The following is a 26,485-nucleotide window of genomic DNA, read 5'->3' as shown; positions in this document are numbered from 1 at the left end:
TACCTCTGGGGCAGAATTTAATTTCTGTAAACAGTCAAATGTCATTCTGAGCCACACCTTGTAAATAAGGACAAAGCAAAGCTGAGTCATACCACTTTTGGAGAAACACTGTTGCAGAACACACACTCCAAGCTGACTGCAAAAGTACTGCCACAGTGGGAAAAAAAAATTCACTGTGGGAACAAAGATTTCCTGGTCAGAAACCACAGAATTTAGAATCTCATTTCCCTATGAAATTCTTTATTTGACCTACAGGCCCAGATGGTAAAAGTCAAAATCATAACAAACTAGATGAATCTCACAACCATACTGTGAAAAGGAAGAAGCCAGACATAAAAGAACACATATTGTATGAATCAACGCTACGAAGTTCAAAGACAAGGAAAAGCACGTTACAGTGCCAGAAGTCAGGGCAGTAAGCAGTTACCTCTGGGCAAGAGAGATGGGCAATAATGTCGCGGGAGTAAGAAATTGCCAAGAGGCTGGAAGTGTGCTGTTTCTTCTAGACTGTAGTTACACAGGTGTGCCTCCTTTGTAACAATCCATCAAGCTGTATACTTCTGAACTGTCTCTGTGTGTGTGTGTGTACTTTAATTTTAAAAATGTAAAAAGAAAAATAACACAACAACAAAACAGGCCACCTTCCTTAGAAGGTTCTTGAGAACTGGCAACAAATTTGTTTAAGAAAGGAAAGATGTGTCGTGTAGTTCAAAGATAAACTTTGAGGACTGTATGGCAGTTTGTGGATTTATGCAGTCTGATGTTGCCGGTGGAAGGAAAGGGACCCCAGCAGTGTTCCTGGCCCTGTAGTTTTCAGTTAGACGTCTTTCTGAGTGCTAGGCTCGCTGGAGGTTTCCACTGCAGACACCGCAGCTCTTTCTGGAAACACAGTGTTTCACTAGCAGCTCCATTTCCCTTTAAAAATATGTGACTTGGTTGAACTCTCCTTCAAAGATGGGGATGCAGGCACGAAAATGTCATTTCCATTATTTCTGTTCATCTCTCCAAAGGTGAGGCACATCTTTGCCAAATCTCTCTCCGCTTTCAAGTGTTCTTTTGGAAGGAGCCTCTTTCTTTGCCTAACCATGAGTGCTGGGACTGCATGTCCATGACTGATGAAGCAAAGCTGACCTCTGTCCTTTTGAGCACTGCCTGGGCCTGGGAACTGGATGCTGGCTGAATTCAAGGATCACCAGACAGTGAAAGCCAGCACAGGGTCTGGAGTCAGAGAATCCTGAGCTCTGCTCTGTACTCCAGCCTTAGCCAGGTAAAACGTTACCCAGGCTATCCTGTTAGAAAGGGAAGAGGGGACTTGAAAATAGGAGAAGGAAAGAAGAAACAGGAATACTTGTTATCCTGCCTCAGGTTAGATAAAGAGATGTGACCAAACCTAAGAGAGCTCAGACTTAAGTTCCTGTTGACTCTCCACATGGAAGGAAAGGGGGATAGCAATGTGGTAGGTGGGGGAGCCAGCACAGTACCTGCCTTGCTGAAGCCCCTGGGCTCAAGCAGGAAGTTATTCCCAGCTGGACATGGAAGCAAAAAGGCGCCCATGTCGCCCTAGACCTCTGAAACTCAGCTGTAAGGGAGCCACAGGCTGAGCTCCCGTTCTCTGCTTCTGAAAAGAAAGGCAATCGCTCCCTGCCTCCTGGCAGCTGTGGGCGGGCCACCGTGGGATCTGTGAAGCCCTAGCCTGGCGACTTGGCACTGGCACTATGTGTGGCACCTGTTGTTCCCTTTGTTTCTTACTACAGCCTCATCTGCTTGGTGACTTTCCCTGAGGATGACTCCAGCTGCTTGCTTACTTTAAATAGAGTTCTATGTAAAACTAAGAAGGAATGGAATGGCAGAAAAAAAAAACTTAAAACGTCACCTTCAGCTTTTGGCATCTGGATTCCATCAGAACACAGAGAGACACAGCAACGAAAAATTCCTTGGAATTTAAGGCAACTTGTTTTAAGTATCTGCTAAATTAAATCATCCTTGCCAAATCAAATTTTATGTGCACCTCAAACCTGAAGGAGCTCTAAAGTACTTACAGGAAAGAATTTCCATAAATCTCAACTGTTATTAGTAATACTATTCTAGAGGTATAAAAGTAAAAATGCCTCCTTATGACTGTTTATCCAGTCTTACTGAAAAAGGTGGTATTTTACATAAGTAAATTTTCAAGAGTTTTTAGGAAATTGACTTTAACTTTTTTTCAGGAAACTGACTTTTACCCTTTTCAACAGTGATACTCTTTAAATATTAACTATTGCATTGTGCCTTCCTAATAAGAGAATATTTGAAAAAAAAATAGTGATTTAATCTTTCCCAGATGATGTAAATTAACTGCTACAAATATCCATTCTTATACTGTGTCATTAAGAGCTACTGGTTCATGCGCCAGAGGAAAGGGTACATGAGCTGACACCCACAGTATGAACCCAATTAATCTTCCCGCAGCCCCATGCTGTGGGTTGATAATGGCCCTCCCAAAGATATCCAGATTCGAATCCCCAGAACCTATACATGCTACCATATATGGGGGGAAAAAAAAAAAAAAGGAGTTTGCAGATGTGATTAAGCCAAAGATCTTGAGCTGGGGACTAGCCTGGCCTATCCAGATAGTCCTAGTGAAATCACAAGGGTCCTTATAAAAGGGAGGAAGGAGGCTTGAAGTCAGAGAAGGAGTGCAGCGATGGAAGCAGGGACAGAAGAGATTGGAAGATGCTGGACTGCTGGCTTTGAATATGAAGGAAGGGGTCCATAAGCCACCGGATGCAGAGACAGGTTCCCCTCCAGAGTTCCTAGAAGGAATGCAGCCCGGCTGATACCTTGATTTTAGATCACTGACCTCCAAACTACAACATAATACATCTGTGTTGATCTAGGTCGCTAACTTTGTGGTAATTTGTTACAGGAGCCACAGGAAACATGTAACATCCATGTTACAAATGGGGATCACTGTTCAAGACTGTTCAGGCAAGAAGTGATTCCAGTCTGGGCCTGCCTCTGGAGCCCAAGGTTCTCCCTACTCTACCTCCTCACTTCTCCATGTAGCCCAGCACACAGAGGTTTGCTGCCTCATGTAAGAAAAGCATCCTGCAGGAAGCATAACAGGCATTTTGCAGCAAGTGTTTTGCAAAGCACACATCTTCACAGTTCTAGCATCTGTGGTGATTTATGCAGTGGCAAATCGGAACAGAAATAGCTACAGCAATAAAAATGCAGTTAAAGAAATCTCTGTACTTTAAAGGCTGAACTTCAAGCAACCGCAGACTTAGGGCCTGATGATTCTCTGTAATTAGTACATCAGTTTTGATATAAGGAGGGATGGATCAGCATGAGACAGAGGTGGAAAGAAACCGAAGGCAGTGCAAAGCCACATAAAGGACAGAGCACAGCACCAGGGCTAGATGAAAGTTACAGACACTGTGCCAGACATTTGCAGCTGAGACCCCTCTACCTGGTGAGGTTTCACGTAGCCAAGCCTCATTAAAAAGTTAAATCTGTATATCAATCTAAGCTAATTGCTCAGTTAGCTGCGTAGTTCATTTTATAGTATGGGGTCACTTATTCCTAATGGATCTTGTGGTTTATAAAAACCTGAGAAAAAGAGCTACATATGAACACAAACAGGGTGAACCTATTAAAAATGGTATTTATGGGCCCTGAAATTAGCCCTACCTTCTCCCATCGATCACCCAGACTCCAGCCCAAGGATAAGCAACAGAAACCTACCATGTTCATCCAGTAGCCACACTTCCACACCTGCCCCTTCACCTTTTCTCCAAGGGCAAGTAGGAGGAAGAACACGAGGGACAAGGATGCAGCAGAAAGACCGTCTCACTAAAGCCTTGCAAGTTAACCTTATAAGACCAACCCAGCTAGGTGCTCAGGGACCATTTTCTATTTACTTCCTGGTTCTGTTTTTAGAAGCAAAAGGCCATGGGGCTACTTTATCCTAGAGTGGCTTTGCTTTTTAGAGGACAGGGGAGGAAAACAAAGCAAAACTCCGCACTCAGATCTCCTAGAATATTTTCATCTGCAGCCATGAGCTCTCTTATCATAAACTGAAGAAGGGACAGAAAAAAAGGGTACTTACTCCACTCAAACCTGATTTCCATATTCAAATCTCCACTTGCCCATTACAAGAGTGCTTGAAGCCTGGATAATTCTTTTCAAATTTTATCCCAAAACTTCTTAATTAAAATGTACAGAGGCAGTCTGGATCAGGGGAGGGGAGAGACCCAAAGGAATCAGTAATAAACTCCAAAGACCTTTTTATTTCATGATTTGAGGATTCCTGTTTGATTATATAACATAAAGGCACTGTACAGCTTAACCTTCCCCATCTGCTATGGGTGGGCAGAATCATGTATAAACCTCCAGATAGCACATCATGTCTAGGCCTTTTTAAAGTCAAAAGGGGGGGGACTACATTACAGCATGATCTTTGCATTAAATTCTTACATCCTGTTGGCATACACACAAAGGGTTTAATCGGGCCCTTTATAGATCAATGTCTCTCTTTGTACATATTGACTGGCAAATCTTTTTAACTGAAACCTTCACCCAGAATGAGCTATCTTTTCTAAGGTACAATAATGAGTTCCTTCGGGAAATAGGAATGCCACAGATAGGGATATATCACTTTAAGTAAGCCAGCAAATGTGAAAAATTGGATTCACAAGTAGTTAGAAGAAAGGGTAATTGTAATTACTCAATTCCTTTTTACTTCATTAAAAAATGCCCAAGAAGATTCACTTAATGGTGAGTTCCTTGACCATATTTTAAAATACCTAATTCACAAGCATTTGATTTAACAGAATTATCTAAGATGAAACAGAGAAAATAATTGACACTTTGTGAGTACTACTATATCCCAGCCATTTTATGCAAGGCACTTTACATTTTCCACTCATTCAATAAACACAAATTTATTGAGTGCCTCTGATAAGCCAAGCCCTGTTCTAAGTGCTGAGGATACAAAATAAATGTAGTAAGTCGAAAATCCCTGCTTGTGAAGCTTACAATCTAGTGGAAGACACGAAACTTCATAAATAAGGAAATTATACAGTACATTGGAGAAGGGTTGGTTTAAAGAGAAACAGTAAAAAACATGAAAGAGAGTATGAAGTGATTAGTGGGATCGTTCCAGTAATAGAGACAAAAAAGTGGTAAATAAGGAAACTATATAATACACTGGAGGAAGATAAGCCAAGGAGAGCAGCACAGGAAGCCACGGGCGTCTGGACTAGTTGGTGGGGTATGGAGACTCTCTACACGTAAGCACCGAGGGAAGACTCATTCCGAGTGACTCTTCAATAAAGACCTCCAGGACATGAAGGAGGTATCCATTCAGACAGGGAGAAAGAACACTCCAGGCAGAGGGAAGGGCCAAAGCAAAATCCTTGAGATGAGCACATACCTGGCAGGTGTGAGGAACAGGAATGAAGATAGGCCGGGCATGGTGACTCATGCCTGTAATCCCAGCACTCTGGGAGGCCGAGGCAGGCAGATCACCTGAGGTCAGGAGTTCAAGACCAGACTGCCCAACATGGTGAAACCCCATCTCTACTAAAGATACAAAAAATTAGCCGGGTGTGGTGGCACATGCCTGTAATCCCAACTACTCGGGAGGCTGAGGCAAGAGAATTGCTTGAACCTGGGAGGCAGAGGTTGCAGTGAGCCGAGATCGCGCCACTGCACTCCAGCCTGGGCGACAAAGCAAAACTCTGTCTCCAGAAAATAAAAATAAAAATAAAAAATAAAGGGAATGAATGCAATATGTCTGGAGAGATGCCAGCTGGGGGAGACTAGAAGGAGAAGAGGTCAGAGAGACGGGGGGATTAAGCAGGTCATGGTGAAGAATTGAGCTTCCACTCAGAATGACAGCAGATAGACAGGAGGGTTCTGAACAGAGGAGTGGCATGACCTGGCCTTTGTTTCCACAGGATCACTGGCTGTTTTGCTGAGAATGGACTTGTGGGGACCAGGAGAGGTTCTAGGGAAAGGTTAGGAGGCTACTGCAAGAATGGAGGCAGGAGATGACAGGGGCCTGTACAAAAAGGATGGCATGAGGGTGCTGAGAAGCAGCAGAACTCTGGATCATGTTAAAGACAGAACACACAGGATTTGCTAAGGGATCATGTGTGGGATACGAATGAGACAGTCAAGACCGACCCAATGCTTTTGACCTGAGCAAAGGAAAAGGAGCAGCCATTTCCCAAGAAGGGGTACAGCAGGGGTTGGCAACCTATGCCCGAGCACCAAATTGAGCCTGCTTCCTGCTTTCGTACAGCTGGGAGTTAAGCTTGGCTTTTACACTTTTCAAAGTTTGTAAAAATAAAAACAACAAAAAAGAGAAAACTGGATGTAGCACTCAAAGCCAAAAATACTTACAATCTCTTTACAAACTTTGGCAACCCCTGGGTGGGGTCTAGGGAGGAAGATTAGGAGCTTAGTGTTGAGCACGCTAAGCTCGGGGGGCCAGGTGGGCATCCAAGTGCAGATGTTGAGTGGGCAGTTATAGACAGGGCAGTGCCAAGGCTGGGAGGAACAAGAGGACTGGAAATCCAAGTGTGGAAGCCTTCTGTATTAGTCCGTTTTCCCACTGCTGATAAAGACCTACTTGAAACTGGGTAATTTATATAGAAAAAGAAGTTTAATGGATTCACAGTTCCATGTGGCTGGGGAGGCCTCACAATCGTGGCAAAAGGCACATCTCACATGGCGGCAGGCAAGAGAAAATGAGAGCCAAGAGAAAGGGGAAACCCCTTACAAATCCACCAGATCTCATGAGACTCATTCACTAGCATGAGAACAGTATGGGGGAAACTGCCCCCGTGATTCAGTTATCGCCCACTGAGTCCCTCCCACATCACATGAGAATTACGGGAGCTACAATTCAAGATGAGATTTGGGTGGAAACACAGCCAAACCATACATCCTCTATCTAAATCGTGTTTAAAGCCATAAGACTGGAGGGATCACCGAAGGTGTGAGGAGAAAAAGAACATGTGGTGGCTCATGCCTATAACCCCAGCACTTTGGGAGGCCGAGGCAGACAGATCACTTGAGGTCAGGAGTTCAAGACCAGCCTGGCCAACACGGCAAAACCCCATCTCTACCAAAAATACAAAAATTAGCTGGGTATGGTGGCACATGCCTGTAATCCCAGCTATGGCAGGAGGCTGAGGCACAAGAATCAGTTGAACCCGGGAGGCGGGGTTCAGTGAGCTGAGATCGCACCACCGCACTCCAGCCTAGCTGACAAAGTGAGACTCTGACACAGGGGGGAAAAAAAGAACACTCATAGACTGAACCCCATGGCCTCCGAGAGGTAGAGATCAGAAAGCTAAGGCAGAACCAGGACAGGATGCCGAGGCAGGGTAGCCAGGAGAACAGGAGGTTGCCAGGCAAGCATGGGGTACACTTCCTGTCTTTTGATCCTCAGACCCACTCAACAAAAGGGTATACCGATCCCAGTTTACTGATGAGGAACGTGAGGCTCAGAGAAGTAATCTAACCAAAATCACCCTACTAGGAAGGGGTAGACAGACCCACACCCAAGCCTCTCTAGCTCTACCTACTCTACACGGCTTCTCTACAGAGCAACCTACTGAGTTATTACTCATACCACAAATACAACTAAAACCAAATAATTCCAGGCAGGCTGTAAGGCAATCTTTGCTTCTAAGTAAAAAGCTAATTGTATGGTTAAAGGCTGAGAGTCTCATCAAGACAACCAAAGCACCTGTACAAGCACAGGTGACCAATGGATTTAAAGCATGTTACAGACATCGTCAAACAGCTTACAAGGTCATCCCCAGGGATAGTCCTAACTTGATGAACAATTCTGCAGTTTATCTAAAGGAGTAATAACTAAATGAGAAAAACTATGTAAGCTTCATAAAAAAATAAACTTTATTGGATAACAATAAAGTTAGTCACTAGAACAGCTTGAAAAATAAGGTACTAGTACAAAAATCACTGAGACAGACCAAAATCTCAGAATTAGACCCAATATCTTCGGAAATTCTGGCACTGAAAAATAAAATTGAAAGGACTGATTTCTCTATAAATATACTGAGTCGATGATAACCGTTTGGAAACAAAGATTCCTACCACATACCATATGCTAAAATAAATTGCAAGAATATTAAATTTCATAAATGTTATGTAATCATAAACTAAAACTCAAAGAAAAAGTAAAAGAATATAGCCCCAAACTGAGGAAGGTTTCTTTTGACAGAGAGAATCATGGAAGATGAAAACATAAAGGAAAATAACTTTAAATGAACCAAGTTATTTAACTTGTATATAAAAAGATACCATAAACAAAACATAAAGGCAAATGATGACAAAGTATTAAGTACAAAGAGCTCTAAGATGTCAACAGGATAAAATATGAGCACTACAGAAATGAATAAGAGATGTAAATAAACTTTTTTCAAAGTTTCTATAATAAACATGTTATGGGAGAAAATTAAAAAGGAAAAGACTCACCTACAGCTTAATTAAAGCTACATCCTAAATCAGCAATGGAGCTAGAACAAGGGGTCCCCGACTCAGCACTCTGTTTACCAAGCCAGCCCCAGGCAAAACATGAGACTGGTAAGCGTCGAAAGAGAAACACAAATAATGAAGTACAGCAGCCCTGTGGGAAAGCAATCATCTCGAATTCAAAAATAAAGCTGTACTGGCACCTCCTATTTCCATCCCCTTAGCTCTACTTTACCCCTTTCTTCCTAGAATCAGAGGATTGAGGCTAAAAGAAACCCAAGAAACATTAAGGTAACCTTTCCTTATTTTGCAATGTGACAAAACTGAGACCCAAGTAGTGGCAGAAGTTGGCACTGAGGCAAGCTACCTGTCCCAGTGGTCCTCGCACTGCACCTGATGACTGATGCCCTTCTTTTTTTAGGGGGAGAGGGGTTGGGGGACAAGCTACCTGTCCCAGTGGTCCTCTCACTGCACCTGATGACTGATGCCCTTCTTTTATGGGGGGAGGGTGGTTGGGGGGAAGCTACCTGTTCCAGTGGTCCTCTCACTGCACCTGATGACTGATGCCCTTCTTTTATGGGGGGAGGGGGGTTGGGGGCAAGCTACCTGTCCCAGTGCTCCTCTCATTTCGCCTGATGACTGATGCCCTTCTTTTTTAGGGGGAGGGGGGTTGGGGGACATGCTACCTGTTCCAGTGGTTCTTTCATTGCACCTGATGACTGATGCCCTTCTTTTTTGAGGGGAGGGGGTTGAGGGGAAGGGTCTCACTCTGTCACCCAGTCTGGAGTGCAGTGGTGCGATCTTGGCTCACTGCAATTTGCGCTTCCAGTCTCAAGCAATCCTCCCACCTCAGCCTACCAATTAGCTGGGACCACAGGCATGAGCCACCACGCCCCCTTAATTTTTTGTATTTTTGGTAGAGGCAGCGTTTCACCATGTTTCCCAGGCTGGTCTCAAACTCCTTCGTTTTAGGCAATCCACCCGCCTCCCTCGGCCTCCCAAAGTGCTGGGATTATAGGCGTGAGTCACTGCGCCCAGACTTGATGCTCTTCTTCCCAGACAACTGGAAAGTGTTGAAAACTAAGACATGACTTTACAAATACCTCATCCTCCCAAAAATGTCAGCAGAAAGAAATAAAGAAAAACCATACAAATTTCCAATGTTTTGTTAGAAAATACTTCACAATGTTTGAATACCATTCCCTTTTAGGAGATGCATTCCTGCTTTGACAAGACATCTTTGTCCATCTGAACTCCCTTTCCTGCCAAAGAACTCAGAGAATCATGACAGGGACGATAGGCTGAGTGTGCTGCTCTGGACCCGTGATACCAACTACTCACACCGACCCCATCCCTCCACATCAGTTGGTCCAGGGTCTGCCAGATTAAACGGCTTCTATCTGCTCAAAGGCTTTTTAGTACAGAGCCTGGACTGCAGAACCAGGCATGAGACCGCGGAACCCTGTTCAGTGCCTGTGAACGCCTTCTTGACCCTGTCACCATGGCCCACTGGGTACTCCAGGCTTCCCTGCCTCTGGGAACAGCTGCTCTTCATTACGGAAGGACTGTAGTAGTTATGTGCTGTCATCTTAAGAAATGTAATTCTTGCCTAAATGTTCAGGCAGCTGAGCGGTCAGCAAGGCTTACTGTTTGTGGAGGCATAGAATCATAAAAAACCACACGACTTTAGAGCTTTCATTATTCAAGTATGACTGCTTTACTGCCATTGTATTTTTAATTTTGATTACGGATTTTTTTTTAGAGAGAGAGTACTGCTTAAGTTTTAATAGTTATGGTTCCGGCTCTTTTTCAGCCTTAGGCAAGCCCTTGATCCTTAATTCTGATGAATCCCAGCCAAGCATTCAGCCTTTGCACTGAGTCCCTGGAGCTCACCTGAATTCTTGCCGAGGGCCCAACCCACACACACACAGCAGGACTGATTTTCAGAACAATCTTAAAATAAAGATAGAACTTAAGAGCTATATCATCCACTAAATTTTGAAATTAGACATCACTGTTGAAATAATTTTGATTTTTAGAGTAAACTCCAACTTTTATACATAATTTTGGTAAATAACAACACATTTATAAATGAAGTTTATTAATCTTGTTATATGAAGTATTTACAAGTCCCTCACACAACTTGTCTTTCTGAGTAAAATCTTAAATGTGAAAAGTCTCTTATGGTTTGGCTGCCTGTCTTCCTAGAACACATCTTCTTTCCCTCTATCCAGCCTATGCCAGGGAAACTGTGCCTACCACCCACTGAGCTCCCCACCTACCTCGACCCATGACCTGCTCCCAGGGCTCCCGAGCTCACCTCCATCACCACACTTAAATCTTTACCATGGCCTGCCTGCTCCTCTGTCCTGCCTTCCAGATTATGAACTCCTTGAACGCAGGAATTGGTCTCTACTTGACCTGGTATCCCTAGAACCTACCTCCATGGCTAGCACATATAAGAACTCAATCAATTGTTCTTAATGAATGAATGAAATTAGAAATCCACTTAAGTACACTTTATCTAGATCAAATCTGCCCAAATGTTGGCTTTATTTTAGACTTGGTTCCACCCCTGAGGTGGCCTGGATGATAAGAGCCTCACTTGAAAAAATCAGGCCAGGTGTGATCAAGGTTGCCCCTCAAGATCCTTGAGCTCCAGGTAAGGATGGAGGGCTGAAGAGGATGGAAACTTCAGAACCACAGATCAAGGCTTCCTGAAGACGCCTCCTTCCCTGAAGCAGCTTCCTTCCCTGCATAGCCCTGCCACGGGCACAGACACTCCCAGTAAGTGTTTATCCTGCACCTGCTGGAAGTGAGGCACTGAGCACAGGACTGGGAGACAGGCAGGCCAGGCCTTCACCGCTCTTTCAGAAGCTCCTTCTAATGGGCACGTGCTCTTTCCTGCCTCCAGTACAGCAAGTTTCTGATGAACTGGAACACCAGCTTCAAATTACATATTTAGGGGGGAAAGTTCACCCTGGGGTTTACTCACCATCTGCAGTGTGAAGGAGCTTGTGACTTTTCAGTGTCCCTTTTGATTTGAATTTCTTGCCACACATGTCACATAGGTGGGTTTTCTCAGTGCTATGACGATTCATATGAGCCTTGAGGTTACTCTTGCTACGAGTTGCATACTCACACAAAGAACACTTGAAGGGCTTCACACCTGCCAAGGGAAAAATGTATATATCTATCTCTATATATTTACATATGTGTATGAATATGTGTGTGTGAATCTGAAGGAATATATATATATCCATATCTAAATACACTTATAGATATGTATATATAAAACATCCACGTTGAACACAGCGGTATACTTGCTTGGCCCTAACGCACCACACACTTCCCATGCCAGGCTCTTCCTCAGGCTGTGCCTTCCTCCTGGGATGCCCTTGCCTCCTGGGATACCAGGTGCCTCCACCCTGCAGCTTTCTCTGACCTTCCTTGGTAGATTTCCCTACCTCCCTATCAATGTTCCCAACTCCTGTAACTCTCTACTAGCTGAAACGTTCACTGCACACAACAGTGAGTCCTTCATATCTGCCCTCTCCCCATAGTCTGGGAACTCCTTGAGGACAGAGACCCTGAGCATCCTGCAGAGCAGTCACTAAATTCAGTTGAACTGAGCTGAACTAAACACAAAGGCACCAAGGCCCTTTACAAAAAATCAAAAAGATCAGGCACCAGGACCAAATGTGGAAGCACATTTACTTTGTAAAACAAATCAAGCTTTACCAACTGGTGGTTGATGAGCTGATGACTCTGACTGTAGGGGCATCCTGGCATTCACCACTCCTTCATTCACCAACTGTCTACTGAGGACCTATTTTCATAGTAGGCACTGAGGATTAATCTTGAAACTGAGAAGAGTGAACCCCAGCCTTCACTGTCCGGTGGGAGATGCAGACATGTAAACAGGCCGTTACAATATGGTGTGTGATGCGCTATAGGGACAGGGGCTGGGGCCTGGGATAAGGGCAAGGAGGGCGGGGAACACACCTGAACACAGTAATGAAGCAGACAATTTTTAGTGAGCCAAACATTTTCACCCATTATTTACACTACCGATAACTTTGCAGTTGAGGAAACCAACACTTTAAAGAGGCTGAGGGCAATGCCCAGGGGCACAGAGCTGAGATGCACAGCGGGGTCTGGTGTTCCTTAGGGCCCACGCAAAGCCCAGCTCTGGCCTGGGTTTCTAGATATGAAGTAATAATCTAACCATAAGCATCAACAGGCTGTGTGCTCTTGAACTTATGTTTCGATCACAGTTCTCATCTCTGTAAAATGACAAGACCAGGAGTCACTTCCCAAGAAGCCTTCAGGGCACCAGATCTGTTGTTCTGGGTTGGTCATTTACAACACACTCTCACAAGAGCAGGGCCACAGCCGTGGTGCTAGCCTGGGTCAAGCGGCATCTCAAGTATCTCACATGACCCTCAGCAGGCATTTCACCCCAAGTCAAAGCTACAGATGGCTCAGAACTACCACCATCACAGAGGAGAAGCCCACAATAACCATACAAAGAGGAAACATGGTGCATCCCTGCTGTCTTTAGATCCTTCATAAATGTGTGAACAGCTGAGTATATTCAGGCACTATTTGACCTGGTGCTCCTTCTAAAACATTAAGAGAACTCAAAAATGAAGACATGCACTGTCTTCCAATCCTGGAGAAGCCAAATTCCTAATTTCTGTTCCTCATTATGACTAGAAAGAGAAGAACCAAGCAAAGCAACACAGAGACTGAAGTACACGTATTTTCATTAACATCTTTGCACACCCACGGGCCGGCTGTGGAACCCTGGGGAGTCATTTCAACAGCTCCGCACTTCCATGTGCTCTGGGACATACGGTCATGGAAAACGAGATGGTGCAAGTCAACCAGCTGTGCATCTCCAGATCATCTACAACATGGCATTCAGCGCAAGGTGACATACCAAGACACTGTCTACTCTAAATTCTCCCCTAAGAGCCAATGTTTAGAACTGCTGTCATGGATGGGCCCCAGGTACATTGCTTGACTATTAGGAAACCTTGAACAAAGTTGCAGGTCCTCTAAGCAACAAACGTTGCAGGTATGCACAAAATTCTACACAAAGGGTTAATTTCTGTGACTACAGTCAATACCTGTGTTTTCTGTTTTTCTTTCTTTTTTCAATTTAATTTTTTGGGTTTTTTAATTTGTTTTTCTTGTCCTATGTGTTAAGAGTAAACGGAGACAAGAGATATTTTATGGTACAGGGGATCAATTCCAAAGAACCCCATTGTAGTGTGTGTACTGATACCCTGTTTCCTTTGTGATTCCATCATTACAGAGAAAGTCACAAGTTAGAAAAAAGAAAAAAACAAAGATGCCAGGATACAGCAGCCTTTGGCTTTCTGAATCTTTATCAATTCTGAAGTCGCTGAAAATATTAGATTACTTTCAAATGGCAAATATGCAGCATTACTGCATCATCACAAGTATTTACTTAACACAATAGCATCAGCCATGTATTAAGTACCCAATATATGCTAAGCCTTCTACTGTGGGTTTTACATAAATTATCTCGTTGATCCTTGCAACGAACCCCAAGGCAGATCACATTATAGATAAATAAACTGAGTTTCAGAGAGAAGGAATTATTTGTTCATCATACATGGTGAGGGTGGAATTTGAACCCAGTTCTCTCACTTCTTCTCATGTGAGTACAATTACAGTTTGATGCCTTGATAAGCCCATGGTCTCCAGCCTCCGCTGGACCCTCTGTGCTTCCATCAGGGTCAGCTCCCTGCTGATTCCCATGAATGCCACTCCAAGTCTGCCTTCTTGGCATTCTTTGCTGAGCAAACTGTGACCATCAGCTATGAATGCCTTCAACTTCATAACAAAGAAACAACACGTGTATATACACGTACCTGCTACCACCCTCACCCCCGTCACTCCTGTCTCAGTGTAGGAGGGGCCTCCTCCTCTAGAAACAAGTCAGTACAGAAGAGAAGAGCAAGGGTTTTGGAATCAGATGGCATTGGTTCAAATCCCAGTTCACCACTTGTCAGCTGTGTGACCCTGGGCAAATTACTTCACCTCTCTAAGCCTCATTTTCCTCATTGGTAAAATGGGGATGGTAACAGCACCCACCTCTAAGGTTGTTGAGAATACTGACTCCAATAACGTGAGTCAAACACTGAGCACTGGCATCTAGTAGGTGCTCATTATATGCTGGTAAACAAAAAAGTAGGTTCCCACCTTGGAATTTATTTCAACTCCTTCTGCCTTATCCAGGTTCCCAACCTGTCAGTTATGATTCTCCTTACTGAACCATCAGTCTCTCTCTCTCCCTAATAGTTCCTTCCTTAGGACCTATAAATAGGTCATTTTATCCAATATTGTAGAAAATACCTCATGCTTCATCCCTCTCTAGTCTTTTTTCCTATCTGCAGCATTCCAGGTTCCTAAATAACAGGCAGGGATCTGATGTAGGTGTCTGGAAGGGTTTTCCCTGGCCCCTCGGCTCCTACCCTAGTCCCCAGGAGGGCCATGTCCTTATACAGTGGGAGAAAACAAAGGTGACGGTCTGTTGCACTAGCAGAATCTTCACTTCCAACTTCCCAAAGCCCTGAGAGTGGCCCTGCACTTCCCTTCATCAGCAAGCAACCCGAAAGCACAGCCCACCTTCTTCTCTCCATTCCCTCATCTCCATCCTGCACTTCCCCCTTCTGAATTCCTTCTCCATAGCCTGAATGGCAACACTTCACACTGCTGGAATGGGAGAACTACTTGCTGCCCTCCTTCCTTCATTCATAATCCCAACAGTTCTGGGAAACCTGCTATGCACAGGGCACAGGCTGGGCACTGGAGCTCCTGCCATGAATAAGACTCTGGTGTTCCTGTTCCCAAGGTACCTACATTCCAGCAGGGGAGTCGTGGTGATTTATTTCACTACAATTGCAATGAGACCTATGAAGGAGTGCACACCTCTACTCATTGCAATTGCAACTAATCGAGTAATAGTTTAAATTACTGTTTGTAGCTGGTTGATGGACACACTTCTCAGTGTGCTAAGGAAATTCTAACAGCAGGGATGTGAAGATATGGCTTCCTCTTAATGTACTCTCAAAATGAAGGAGAGAAGCACAAAGTTAACAAGGTGCTCAATTTGGAAAGATGAATACTCACCTTCATGAGCCCAAATATGACGCTGAAGGTCTGAGCCATTCTTCATGAAATAAAAGTCACAATATGGGCATTTCATGGCTCTCTTTCCAATTAGCCCTTTCAGCTGAACCCTCCTCCCGAGAACCTCAGAAATGGTGCTCATGGAGACCTCTAGAAGAAAAGCAGGATGTGAGAAGGAGTCAGAGCACCTCAGGGAAGTTAGACACAAATAAACCTCATCGCTAAGCAGCACCGCAGGAGGAATCAAGGTGTGCCTCATGGTGTCCAGAGACAGGATTTTCACCTAAAAAGTTAAACCAGAATCAAATCAAGTCTCAGATCTCAATATCTGTTAACATCATATTTGAGGAATGGAGAAGCAACATCACAAGGCAATAATCACACAAATGCAGAAACTGAAATTGTCTACAGGAAAAGTGACTCAGTTTCCCCCATAAGTAAACGTCATGGAAAAAAGCACAAGGGGGGCACTAGAGAAAACAAGGAACAGAAACGTAAGGAACAAAGCCACTAGATGCAAATGCATGGATGCTGGTTCAAGTGAACCAACAGTTAAAAAGAAAAATCCTGGCCAGGCGTGGTGGCTCACGCCTGTAATCCCAGCACTCTGGGAGGCCAAGGCGGGTGGATCACGAAGTCAGGAGATTGAGACCATCCTGGCTAACATGGTGAAACCCCGTCTCCACAAAAAAATACAAAAAAATTAGCCAGCGTGGTGGCAGACGCCTATAGTCCCAGCTACTTAGGAGGCTGATGCAGGAGAATGGCATGAACTCAGGAGGCGGAACTTGCAGTGAGCCGGGATTGCACCACTGCACTACAGCCTGGGCGACACAGTGAGACTCTGTCTCAAAAATAAATAAATAAATAAATAAGAAAAATCCTGGGGAAATTGGGGAAATTTTAAACAGACTTATAATAGGTGGCAATAATCAAGCAAAAAGTTGATCCTGTTTGCTTTATTGGTGACACAGTAGTTATGTTGAAAGCAATCCTTATTAGTTAGAGATGCATTTTAAAGGTTTTTATGGAGGAATTACATGCTGTCTGGAATATACTTTAAAATATCCTAGAAGAAGAAAAGTGTGTGTGGTGGATACATGAAACAGTTTGACAAAACGTGGGTAACTGTGGAAGCTGAGTGACAGACACAGGAGGTTCCCGGCATTGTTCTGTGTGCTCCTGTATTTGGGGATTTTCTGGAATAAAAAGTTTAAAATAATAACAAAATAATGCCTTACATCTGTTCATCAGCAAAGGCTGGCTGTTTTAAGAATAACTTTGGCTCACATTGGATCCCACGTCACTTAGGACATGAGTTAACATGAGAAGGACAGAGCTGGGCCTTCAGAGAAGCACGCAGCCCACACGGTTCCCACACAGACGAAGGCCTCACAGCTCTGTCCATTCCCAGCTGAAACATGAGTGTTAGTGCCCTTCTGTTATTTCTTTATCTTCCTCCATTTATAGTCAGTGAGTCAGTTCCCTTATACCAAGAGCAGATACAAAATAAAGAACAGGAAAAAAGACACATGTATGAAGGGAGAGGCGCATTTAGAAGGAATATCTGCTACTCCCTCATAAAACACACAACACCCTCATCTGCTTTCTCAAGCCTGCCTGTGGAGGCACTGGAGATCTGGGGATAAGCCTCACCTCGGGGAGCCCCTGGGAGTGGCTGGAGAGTCACAGTGACTGGAGCACAGTGGTCAGTGCGCTGTGTATGACGTTAGCAGGGGTTGGGGGTGGACCCTCGGCCAGACTGGAAGCTACAACAGCCTCCCCAAAGGCAGGGGTCTGAGGAAGAATGTAAAGAATGAACAGGAATTAACCAGGCAGGGCAGAAGGGAAAATGTTCCAAGTGGCACGAACAGAAATGACAAGGCACCAACACCCAGGTAGCTGGTGCCTCATGCACCTGAGTGGTGTGGAATGTGAGAAGACCTGTGGTGATGGTCTCTCCAACTCAAGGATGCTCCTCAGCCTGGGCAGGAGCCAACACCCCTTACAAATCACCACTCCAGGTAACACAAGCTTATGACTCATATACGACCCATCTAAAGGCATGCAAAGTTCCTGTTACAAGGGGCTGGGGGTATCACTGAAATTGCAGGGGTGAGGGTAGATGCATCTGAAGACCGATAAAAGAACAAAAGGAAATAAATAATTACATCAACTTTCCAGCATGGAATAAAGATGTTTGTTTCCCATGAATGTATTCACAGCTTCATCCCTTTTTATTTCTATGTAGTGCAGTTGATGTAAAACATTGTTTTAAAATAAACATAAGCATTTTTAACATTAATCTTCCACTCTAAAATGCACAACCTTACCAGGATGGTTGGTCTTGATATGTGACTTTATCAATCGATCTTCTGAAAAAGACTTTTCACAAACAGGACAAGAATAACTCCTTTTGTCCTTAATAGAAAGAGAACAAAGTCAATTGACTTTCTCATTTAAAATCTGTGGTCTGTAAAAAATAACCATCACTATTACCATCATCACCCACCACCACCACTTACCACTCGAGCTATCAACAGTCATCACCACCACCACCACCATCAATACCACCATCACCACCACTAGCACTATCAACAGTCATCACCACCATCACCACTGCCACCATCATCACCATCATCACCACCACCACCAGCACTATCATCAATAGTCATCACCACCACAACCAACACCATCACCACCACCATCAACACCACGACCACCATCACCATCACCATCATCACCACCACCACCAGCACTATCAACAGACATCTCCACCACCACAAGCAACACCATCACCACCACCATCAACAACACCACGACCACCATCACCATCATCACCATTGCCACCACCACTACCACTAGTGTTATCAACAGTCATCACCATCACCATCATCATCACCATCACCACCAGTAGCATTATCAACAGTCATCACCACCATCACCACGACCACCATCACCAGCATCACCACCACCACCAGCACTATCATCAATAGTCATTACCACCACAACCAACACCATCACCACCACCACCACCACTACCACTACCACTAATGCTAGCAACAGTCACCACCATCACCATCATCACCACCACCATCACCACCACAAGCACTATCAACAGTCATCACCACCATCACCATCATCACCACCACCATCAACAGTCATCACCACCACCACAACCAACACCACCAACACTGCCACCATCACCACCACCACTACCACCATCACCACGACCACCATCACCATCAGCAACACTAGCATTCTCATTAGCACCATCATTATCATCAGCTTCATCAAAACCAGACAAAGTACATCCTTCCAAGCACACACATACATCCTTCCAAGCACACACCATCACCATCAGCAACACTAGCATTCTCATTAGCACCATCATTATCATCAGCTTCATCAAAACCAGACAAAGTACATCCTTCCAAGCACACACATACAGGATCTACCTGGCGCTGCACAGCCTGGGGAGCTCAAGTGTAGGGAAATGGGGAAATGGCAACAGCTCCATTTAAAAAGGAAGGGATGGGGCTTAGAGGGGAGAGTTCTGTGGAGGTGGGTGGTACTCAACCTCAAGGCTGTGGGTCTACCACACAGACCAGTGCTACTCTACAACACAAGAGCGTATTATTTCTGCCCGCACTCAACACAGGGATTGCACGGGCAAGTGATTGTACTGAGACTCACAACCACTCACAAAAGATAGGCACAGTTCATGCTCATGTTACAGATTAAGAAAACGAGACCCAGGAGATAAGCCCAAAGTCTGAGAGGAGGAGCCAGTGTTAGAAGTAGAGTGTGCGGATGCCCACCCAGGATGCCTCCTGCCCCCGCAAGATCCGTGGCCCACTGAGGCTGCAGGTAAGTTGTTCATCCTGCAATGCTGCAGCTTCACAGCCGGGACCACCATGGTGTAACACTCTCAGTCAGGAAGATGCTTTTGTGAATTACCAAGCTATGGCTTTTGCTCACCTCCCTTTGCTCTCAGCGCTCACTTGAGGGTGATTTCATATCTCTCTTTTCCCCCAGCATGGGTGTTATTGGTTGAATTACATCCCGTAAAAAATCATATGTCAGAGTCCCAACCTCCAATACCTCAGAATGTGAACTTATTTGGAAACAGGGTCTTTACAGAGGTAATCCAGTTAAAATGAGGTCACTAGGGTGGGCCCTCATCCAATATGACTGGTGTCCTTATAAAAAGGGGAAATTTGAACACAGAGCTGCACACAGGGAGAACACCATGTGCAGATGGAGGCAGAGACCTCAGCAATGCATCTGCCAGCCAAGAAACGCCAAAGACAGACAGCAAATCACCTGAAGCTCACAGAGAGGCACAGACCACATCCTCCCCCACGGCCCTCAGGAGGAAGCGGCCCTGCCAACACCTTGACCTCTGCCTTCTGCTCTCCAGGATGGTGTGACAGTAAATATCTGCTGTTTATACACCAGTCTGAGGCACTTTTGATTGCCAAGCTTACCAAACCCCACAGCTTACAGAGAGCCAAATCCTGGTAGGGAGGACTCTGTGCAGAGAGCTGAACAAAAAGTAAAAACAAAATATGCAGAACTACCACTGCAAGGAAATGTTTTGGGCTGTGTGTGTTTTGGGGGAGGTTAATCCACTCCATGCTCTCTTGGATTTACAGAAGGACTGATTCCCTCTACTTGTGGAGCCCCTACTGTGAGCTCCACAAGGCACCAAGTGTGTTCCATGCCTTGTGTGACGAATGCACTCCTCGCCGTGCTCCCCGCTGGGCAGTCTACTCCTACTCTAAATAATGAAAAGCACAAGAGCTACCACTTCGTAAGAACTCACTGGATGCAAAGTGCTTTACATACCATATCCTACGAGGCCTTTAGAAACTTGCCCAAGGTTCACACTACACGAAGGGCAGAGCTGGACTCCAGAGCTCTTGCTCTTGTGAGACCCTGACTAGCAGAACAGGTTCAGGGCTCTGAGCCCCTGGGTTCAAATCTTGGTTTTGCCCCCTTATTAGCTGTGGAACTTTGCACAAGTGATTTAACCTCTCAGTGCCTCCGTTTCATTGTCTGTAAAATGGCAATAAAAAACAATGCCTCCTTCACAGGGTCACAAGAAGGATAAAGGAGATGAAAAACACATGGAGTGTTTAGAATGGAGCCTGTCCTATAGTGAGTGCCCCATAAATCTGAAAGACTTTGCTGCTGTGCTTTCCATGTTGCTGTCATGCAACTCAGCCTGAGACAGCAGCCCTTCTCACGGGCTCATCCTCCCCGGGAGTCTCCGAGAGCGGGATCTGAATGAGCACCCTCCACCTGTTTTGGTGTTCACCGGCGCACACTTACACAAAGCGTACTTTACATTAAAAACCAAAACCAAACCAAACCAAACCAAAAGTCCCTCTGAACAACCAAACAGTTTGGATGCCTTTTCCACCAAACATCTGAATACCAAGCAACGCCAGCCAAGCGCACATGTCCAAAGGGTCCAGGCATGTCTTACGAAACTGTCCTGAGTTTTCCGGCCAGGCAATGCCACAGACCCCCAGCCAGGCTACACCACGGGCTCAGGGCTCCTCAGAGGACTCCTGTCACCGTTCTCCTCTGCCCTTGGCCTCGGGCAAGATGCCCCGGGTTAGGCGGGCATCCTGGAGACCTCCACCACCCCTGGCTGCCTCTCGGTGCCCATATCATCAGAGTTGGCGTTCAGAAGGGCTTTGAAGGAGTTTACAGTGATCTCCCCTGAGCCTCTGCTATTTGATTTTTTTTCTTTTAATCTCTGATAGTCAGAAAGCAATTTATCTCAGAGTTTATCAGGGCCCCTTATTTTTTGATGCCTTTGAAGACTGTCAGAAGGACACAGATGGTGGTAAAGGGTACTGGGTGGGGGTTGTCGGGGGAACTCTTAGGACTCATTTACTTCTTTTTCAAAACCTCAGTTCCATACCAGAGATGAAAACTCAGACTGACACAGCAAACTTAAAAAGAGTGGTGGTTAAAAGAGCTCCCAGCAGAGATGGAGAGTCTGAGAGACCCATGCCTTAATGACGGTAGGAGAGCGCAGCTTTTGGAGTCTGTTTGCTCTGACAGAAATGGCCTTGAAAGAAAGGAGACGCAGGAAGCTGCAGTATGGCCTGGGGTGCAAGGTCAGCTCCAACCCTGAGGCTCACAGCCCGGCTCTCTGCTCCGGGCAAACTTCATCTGGTCTATGCCTTAGAGGCAGGTGCTTTAAAAAATAAAGGTGGGGGTTTCTACTCAACCATTTCTCAGGAATAAAGACCACAGTTATGGCATGTGCTGTCCTCCACGGACTCATTCATTCATTCCTCAGCTGCTATAGCGCCCCTGTTATGTGTCAGGCGCTGCACTGAGGAAGAGGTGTGAGATTCTCAGGGGCTCGAATGCTCATCGAGAAAGAGATGTGCCAACACGTGGAACCCAACAATCCGTGAGGATGTCTGCAGAAAGTGCAGCAAAGTACAGGAAAAGTGATGTCGAAATTGCAACTGATTTGAACAAGTTAGAAGAGAGCCAGAAATGTGCTCGATTTAGGATTTCAACTCAAGGATTTTCCTTTCCACTGGAAATAGTTGTGTTTTGCCATGTGATGCCCTTTCAATTTAGAATCTCAGTTTCTGCTGAAATGAAGCTATTCTATGCACAACATGCTCTGGTAGCCTGAGGTCTCCTGGACAGTGGATAAAACACCTAAATGGAGCAACACAGAAGCAAACGTGTTTCGTGATCAAGTAAGAAAAGATCATTTTCTTAAAGCTTGTGGGAAGGGAAAACATTATGTACAATCATTTTAATTAAACAACATTTCCTCTACTTTAAAAGTACACATACTGACTGTGTGTACCCATTTATTTCCAGAAAGAGATTGAAAGTAGCTTCCTCTCGCTTCTCAGTGCTTTGTTGGCAACATATTATTTTAGCTTATCTCCAGAAAGTACATGTAAGATTTCTTTTAAATATGTGTACCTTTATAGCCAAAGAAAGACTATGCGTTTCTCAGTGACAAAGGTTAAGTATTCTAAACATTTGCTGGGAGACCATCAGACTCAATAGATGCACCACCACCAATCACTATTACTATTCCTCTTCTTCCTCCTCCTCCTCCTCCTCCTCCTAAAAAGGAGGATTAGAAGGATGAATTACTCTGGACAGGCCCCTCCCTACACGCCTGGACTAGGCTGTGTCCCTTACAAACATGATCTCGCTAAATTCCCATGGAAGTGGGTCCTGTTGGCTTCATTTCCAGGGGATTTGTTAGGTTATGGAGCCACACCACTGCTAAGTCCCAGAGTCAGAATGTACCATCAAATGCACCAGCTCCCAAGCTCGGGCTGTAACTGCTACAAGACCTTTAGCATCAGGTTATCTTTGAGGTTTTCTGAGAAGCAAGCGGTCAGAAATAAAGGGAATAAACAGGCATATCATAAACATCCACCAGATGCTCCACTTCCTGCTGCCTCACACTTTTGTGTAGCGAAAAGAAAGAGAGATCAGACTGTTACTGTGGCTATGTAGAAAGGGAAGACATAAGAAACTCCATTTTGACCTGTACCCTGAACAATTGCTTTGCACTGAGATGCTGTTAATCTATAACTTTGCCCCAACCTTGAGCTCCCAGGAACATGTGTTGTATGGAATCAAGGTTTAAGGGATCTAGGGCTGTGCAAGATGTGCCTTGTTAACAAAATGTTTACAGGCAGTATGCTTGGTAAAAGTCATCGCTGTTCTCCAGTCTCGATAAAGCAGGGGCACAATGCACTGCGGAGAGCCGCAGGGACCTCTGTCCTGGAAAGCCGGGTATTGTCCACGGTTTCTCCCCATGTGATAGTCTGAAATATGGCCTCATGGGATGAGAAAGACCCAACTGTCCCCTAGCCCAACGCCTGTGAAGGGTCTGTGCTAAGGAGGATTAATAAAAGAGGAAGGCTTCTTGCAGTTGAGATCGAGGAAGGCCACTTTCTCCTGCCTGCCCCTGGGAACTGAATGTCTCGGTATAAAACCCAATTGTACATCTGTTCAATTCTGAGATAGGAGAAAAGCTGCCCTGTAGAGGGAGGCAAGACATGCTGGCAGCAATGCTGCTCTGTTACTCTTTACTCCACTGAGATGCTTGGGTGGAGAAAAGCATAAATCTGGCCTACGTGCGCATCCAGGCATAGTACCTTCCCTTGGACTTATTTGTGACACAGACTCCTTTGCTCACATATTTTCTTGCTGACCTTCTCCCCACTATCACCCTGCTCTCCTGCCGCATTCCTCTTGCTGAGATAGTGAAAATAGTAATTAATAAATACTGAGGCAACTCAGACACTGGTGCCAGTGCAGGTCCTCTGCATGCTGAGCGCCAGTCCCCTGGGCCCACTTTTCTTTCTCTATACTTTGTCTCTGTGTCTTATTTCTTTCTCAGCTCTCATTCCACCTGACGAGAAATACCTACAGGTGTGGAGGGGCTGGCCCCCTTCACTTTTTGTGTCAGGAGGAACTTTAAATAACAGATTATCAGATTATGGTGGAGGTAAGAGCTCAGGAATCTCATTCATAACAATTATCACCATGTGACTCTGACTTAGGAGGTCATGAATTATGTGATTTAGGCCACTAAATATCTATTTAAGGAGACCCACAGGGGTCACCCATCTGACAGCACCACCCAGCACATTCATGCACACACTAACAGATAAACATTTAAACACTGAAACAAATGCCTCCGAAAATAATACTTACACTTGGTAGAGGTGAATAATGCTGACAAGTTCTATTTTATTTTATTCTGTTTCATTTATAAGATATCCTAGCTATGAGTCACTAAACTGATTTCATAACCTTCTAATGGATTTTTGTTGTTGTTGTTTTGTTTTGTTTTTAAGAGAGAGAGAGAGAGAGAATGCTGACTTGGGTGTTCTGTACAGTACATATTTTCTAATGCAGTCCTCATAATCCAAAGAGGCAGAGAAAAGCACTTTTTATCTACATTTTTACAGCTTAGAAAACTGAGGGTCGCGGAGGCTAAGGATTTGCCCCAAATCACAGAGACAGATATGGGGTCTGAACTCGGGCATATCAGAACCTAAAGCCTCCTCTCATCCTACTAAAACCACGTTTGCTCAAGTGCCCCCTTTATAAAGTTTGCACAGTTCTGTAAACAGTGGATTTGCTCCAGAAATGTCACTGACTCACTCTCTTGACTAGGTCCCTGTATTTCTTTAATGCCAAGACATCTTTGACTATAAGCTGACATCATCTAGTTAACTAACTGGAAGAAGGAGGTAGTGGGAAGAAACTTCGTTAAATGTACACATTCTTTCCAATCATCAGGTTTATCCTTGGCTAATAAATGGTTGTAAGAGTCACAGAAGCAGGTACTTAGCCAGATCATCCTACAGTCCTGGTGCAAATGGAAAGAACTTGGATATGGGCCCATTTGAGGGGCAGGTCGGGGAGATGGCTACTTTTAATCTCCCTCGTTTTTACTCTTCACGGGAATCTGTGCTGAAAGCAGTAAATGCTGAAACAAATGCAGAAGGCCAGGCAGCCAGAATTACAATACCTGCTTCCATCTCTAGGGTCACAGGTAAGGAAACCAAGCCCCACACTGGTGCAAGGTCTCGTCCCAGGTCCCGTGCATTTCCTGATCAGAACAGCACCATTCTCCTGACCCAGCTAGACCCTGCCATGATCACAGTCCTAAGATCAACCACATGGACATCCATAAGGCACTCTGACATCACAAAGCACAGTCACGCTATCCCACTGGAGCACTGCCACCATCCAGAGAAAGCAGGGAAGTATTTTTCACTCCCCTTTCAGGTAAAGGGAAATAAAGACCAAGCAGTCTGCACAGTCCACAGACACAGAGCCAGAGTCCCGTCCTATAATTCCAAATTCCCAGTTTTATCCATTTCATGGCAGCAATGACGGTACAAGTGTCAGAACAGTGACAATGACACAGCTAAATACTGGTGGGTGGTGACGAAAACATGGATAATTCTTCTTAGACACTTCATAATTTTTGAAAACCCTTTTAAGGAAAGGTAAATACTTAACCTACTAGAATTAACCTCCATGCTTTCTTAGGTGATTTCACAAAGAATTGGACTGAATCCTGTGGATTTAAAACACCCTGTAGTTGGGAGGTACTGTCTTGGTGAAATTACCACTAAAAAATGCCATCAACTGATGAAATGCAGTGTATCCATGCAATGGAATATTATTCAGCTATAAAAAGGAAACCATGGATGAATTAAGTGACAGAAATGAGTCACAAAAGACTGTATTGAATATACATATTTTATGATTTCTTTCTTAAAAAAAGAAATTTCATATGAAAGAAAGAAGAGACAAATCCACAGATATAGAAAGCAGATTAGTGGCTGCCTAGGGCTCAGGGAGGGGAACAAAGGATGGCAGCTGATGGGTACCAGGTTCCTTTATGAGATGATGAAAAAGCTCTGAAATTAGCTGTGGTGATAGTTGCACAACTCCATGAATATACTAAAAAAAAAAAAATTTTGATTTCACACTTTAATGAGCAAATCGTACGCTATGTAAAACATATCTTGATAAAGTAAAGCTGTTACCAAAAAAAACCCACCTTAACTGTCCTTGAAAATACAGAATTCTATTTAAAACACTTGGCGATAGCAACTTTATTATCAGATCAAAAGAGTCTTCATTCAGGGAAAGTAGAATTTTTTTTTCTTTTTTTCTTTTTTTTACTGCATCAGCATTTTCTTGGTACCCTTGGCTTCATTACAAAAATAATTTGCAGGCTCAAAAGACAAATGTTGTCTAAACTAAAAATCCTGGAATCTGTTTT

At 44.5% G+C, this 26,485-nt stretch overlaps 1 protein-coding gene across 17 annotated transcripts in view; it reads right to left on the bottom strand.

The window, feature by feature from the left end:
* LOC105467301 (zinc finger and AT-hook domain containing) overlaps positions 1 to 26,485 on the bottom strand; it is a 344,890-nt gene that overhangs the window by 97,896 nt on the left and 220,509 nt on the right. For 16 of the 17 annotated variants that reach the window (XR_011606714.1, XM_011716760.3, XM_011716759.3 and 13 more), the window contains 3 exons: positions 17,994 to 18,081; positions 15,661 to 15,810; positions 11,489 to 11,662 (listed from right to left, as the gene is read on the bottom strand). Coding sequence is in view for 16 of the 17 variants with exons in the window: in XM_011716760.3 (XP_011715062.2) it covers positions 11,489 to 11,662; positions 15,661 to 15,810; positions 17,994 to 18,081 (412 nt within the window). In the remaining variant the exon portion in view is untranslated. Of the gene's footprint in view, positions 1 to 10,659; positions 11,257 to 11,488; positions 11,663 to 15,660; positions 15,811 to 17,993; positions 18,082 to 26,485 lie in introns of those variants that run through there. The other variant, XM_071067791.1, reaches the window with a different exon arrangement.

This window comes from Macaca nemestrina, chromosome 8 (assembly GCF_043159975.1).
Source record: "Macaca nemestrina isolate mMacNem1 chromosome 8, mMacNem.hap1, whole genome shotgun sequence".
Classification (NCBI taxonomy): Eukaryota; Metazoa; Chordata; class Mammalia; order Primates; family Cercopithecidae; genus Macaca; species Macaca nemestrina.
This window is presented reverse-complemented; position numbering and strand designations above follow the sequence as displayed.